Below are 2,623 nucleotides of genomic sequence, written 5' to 3' on the forward strand. Positions count from 1 at the left end.
AGCTGCAGTTCGAGCGGCGGTTTCTCTTGCCACGGCGCCTTGGCAACGGCGGCGTCCTGCTGCAAGCAGTAGGCGACAAGCGGTAGAAACGTGTAGCGCTCCAAGCACGACGCGACAAACTCGACGGCGCTGAGCTCGGGGACCTTGACGCCGTCGACGACGATGGGCTGCCATGAGAGGCCCTTGGTCACGTATGACACCAAGCAGGTCCGCGTCGCGCCGGTAGACGCCATGGAACTCGATCACATCCGCCTCTCGGTCGTCTAATGCATGCGACCGCGCCACGATGTCGTCGCCACTCTCGGCGCCAACCCCGCGCCGTCGCTCGAGGCGCCCCTGGCGTCGCTTCTTGAGCTCCTCCCGGCATCGTCCGTCTTCATGGACCAGTGGTCGTCGATCGTCCTCGAGAAAGTGGTGCCGCTTTGTAGACCTCGCCGCGCTTCCAGCGATCCCGGCGATTCACGTCCGTGACCGCGACGAACTTGAAGACGCGCTCTCGGGCCGCTTTGCCGACCTCGGTGCATTCGCGGCAGCGTGGCCCACCAAGATCACGGTGCTGTATGGGTGCATCGACGCAGCCGAGGAGGTCCAGACGCTTACGCGCAACTGCAAGCACCTCGACGACGGGCGTATTCACGTGAACTCCTTTGCGGCCTTGCTTCCGTCGCTTCCACCAAGCATCTGCCGCGTGTGGTTTGATGACGATCGCTTTAAAGACGACCTGAATGATGAAGATAACCCGCCTGATGACTCGGACGACGAAGGCAACGTCGGTTTGAGCTTCGTGGCGCCTTTGCGCAGCCACTGGCGGAAACGCCAAGCACGTCGGAATTGGCTGCATCTTGGCGCGCGACGCTGCCACTGCTCTCGCCAGCGTGCTTGTGACAGCTCCGTCCCTTACGACCCTCAGCATTGAGCGGTCGTTCGAGCTCGTAGAGGCGCTGCCGAAAGTGGCGAGTTTTGCGATCGAGCAAGCCTCGACAGAAGATGCCAAGCAATTTCTGGCGCATCTCGACCTCGCCAACCCACGTGTCTCAAGGTTGAAGTCGTGCACGACCTCAGCTGGGCTTTGCCCCTGCTGCCAATGATGCCCAACCTCCAAGAGCTCACACTGGCCTCGGGACAGATCGATGCGATACCATCGAGCTTTCGCAATGCAACCCACGACTGCACACGCTGTCGCTATCGAACGATGACGTCCTCTCGAACGGTGATCTTGACGCGATCTGCCAGTGGACCCGTGGCTTGCAGCATCTGCGATCGGTCCACCTCAGCTATATGCGACTTGATGGCCAGCGCTTGCCGCGTCTCCAGTCGACAATTTGCGCCATTGGATCAACGCGATGGGCGTCACCTCCATTTGTTTGGCCCACGCTGACCTCGGCAACGAGGCAAGCTCGGTGGTGCTTCAAGACTCGAAAGGGTCGTCGGCGTTGGCGCGTCTAGATTTGGATGGCAACTACCTTGACCTTGTCAGCGTCGAGGCTCTGCTCCAAGCGCAGGCGCTATACGGTGTTCAGGTCATCCTTCGACAAGAATATGGACACCGTCGTTCAATCTCTGCTAATTGCACGTCCATCACAAATGTCAACATTGTTTGTTGCAACACGGCTCGATCATCTCCGCGTTGTTGACGAGCGAACCCTCCTCATGTGGCGACTTGGGTGTGATCGCTTCATCACGCAACTTCGTCAACATGACGACAGCCATGCAAAATAATATCAAGTTGATAGATTTAGCGCTCGAGTGGGGACTTGAGAAGCCACGGCGCGGCCGGGTACAGCTCGCCAAAGAGCAGTGTGCAGAACGGTTTGTGGTCGGCCAGACTGTGCCGCGGGTCGGTGCTAAACGAAATGAGAAGCGCCACGAGCTCCTTCTTCTCACTGCCGACGCTCTCGAGCACCTTTTGGAGCTGGCGCGTCGACTTGGAAATTTCCAGCGGCCCGTTGCTGTCAAGGCGCAGCGCCTTGCGGCTGTGCACGCGCACAAAGAGACTCAGCGCCAGAGCCGACGTGTGCAACGATGTCGAAAACTTGGGTCTAAATGGAACGTCAGCCTCGCGCACTTGCCAATCAAAGATTTGTCCTACTTGGCAAAGGCATGCAGAAACGAAAAGCCGATCGCGCGCTGGAGCGTGTCGAGACCATTGCCCGCGTGTCTCGCTTCGCCCAGGTTCCAGAGGCTCTGGCTCACCTACGCCCACGTCAGATGTTGAATACAGATCACAACTTTGCGAAGTACCCGGGAGAGCATGTCTTGCTTGAAGGCCATCGCCACCGACTCGAGCCGCAGTACAAGACAAAACAGCGTGGTACACAGAAAGAGCAGCGCTGGCTCCGCCTCTCTGGGCATGTGGTCGTCGACGCTGCACGCGCGCTCGACGTACTCGACGAAGCGCGCGCAGAGCTGCAGTTCGAGCGGCGGTTTCTCTTGCCACGGCGCCTTGGCAACGGCGGCGTCCTGCTGCAAGCAGTAGGCGACAAGCGGTAGAAACGTGTAGCGCTCCAAGCACGACGCGACAAACTCGACGGCGCTGAGCTCGGGGACCTTGACGCCGTCGACGACGATGGGCTGCCACGAGAGGCCCTTGGTCACGTATGACGCCAAGCTGCGTTCGCAGAGC

At 59.8% G+C, this 2,623-nt stretch overlaps 3 protein-coding genes across 3 annotated transcripts; 2 read left to right on the top strand and 1 right to left on the bottom strand.

Moving 5' to 3' along the window:
* Positions 1-96: 96 nt before the first annotated feature.
* Positions 97-267, top strand: SPRG_18139 (hypothetical protein; the record flags this gene model as incomplete). Its single annotated transcript, XM_012357575.1, has 1 exon — positions 97-267. A coding segment is annotated over one exon (171 nt), but the record flags the coding sequence as incomplete, so codon positions are not given.
* Positions 268-270: 3 nt separating this feature from the next.
* SPRG_18140 (hypothetical protein) lies at positions 271-1,088 on the top strand (the record flags this gene model as incomplete). The annotated part of the gene is made up of 3 exons (XM_012357576.1): positions 271-424; positions 447-769; positions 822-1,088. The coding sequence occupies 3 exons, from the start codon at positions 271-273 to the stop codon at positions 1,086-1,088; spliced, it is 744 nt and encodes a 247-aa protein (XP_012212966.1).
* Positions 1,089-1,705: 617 nt separating this feature from the next.
* Positions 1,706-2,623, bottom strand: SPRG_18141 (hypothetical protein). Its single transcript, XM_012357577.1, has 3 exons — positions 2,242-2,623; positions 2,090-2,193; positions 1,706-2,039 (listed from the first exon to the last, which is right to left on the bottom strand). Exons 1-3 carry the CDS (start codon positions 2,350-2,352, stop codon positions 1,736-1,738), a joined length of 519 nt encoding a protein of 172 aa, XP_012212967.1. The 5' UTR covers positions 2,353-2,623; the 3' UTR covers positions 1,706-1,735.

The sequence above is a fragment of the Saprolegnia parasitica genome (assembly GCF_000151545.1).
Source record: "Saprolegnia parasitica CBS 223.65 unplaced genomic scaffold supercont2.1002, whole genome shotgun sequence".
Classification (NCBI taxonomy): domain Eukaryota; phylum Oomycota; class Saprolegniomycetes; order Saprolegniales; family Saprolegniaceae; genus Saprolegnia; species Saprolegnia parasitica.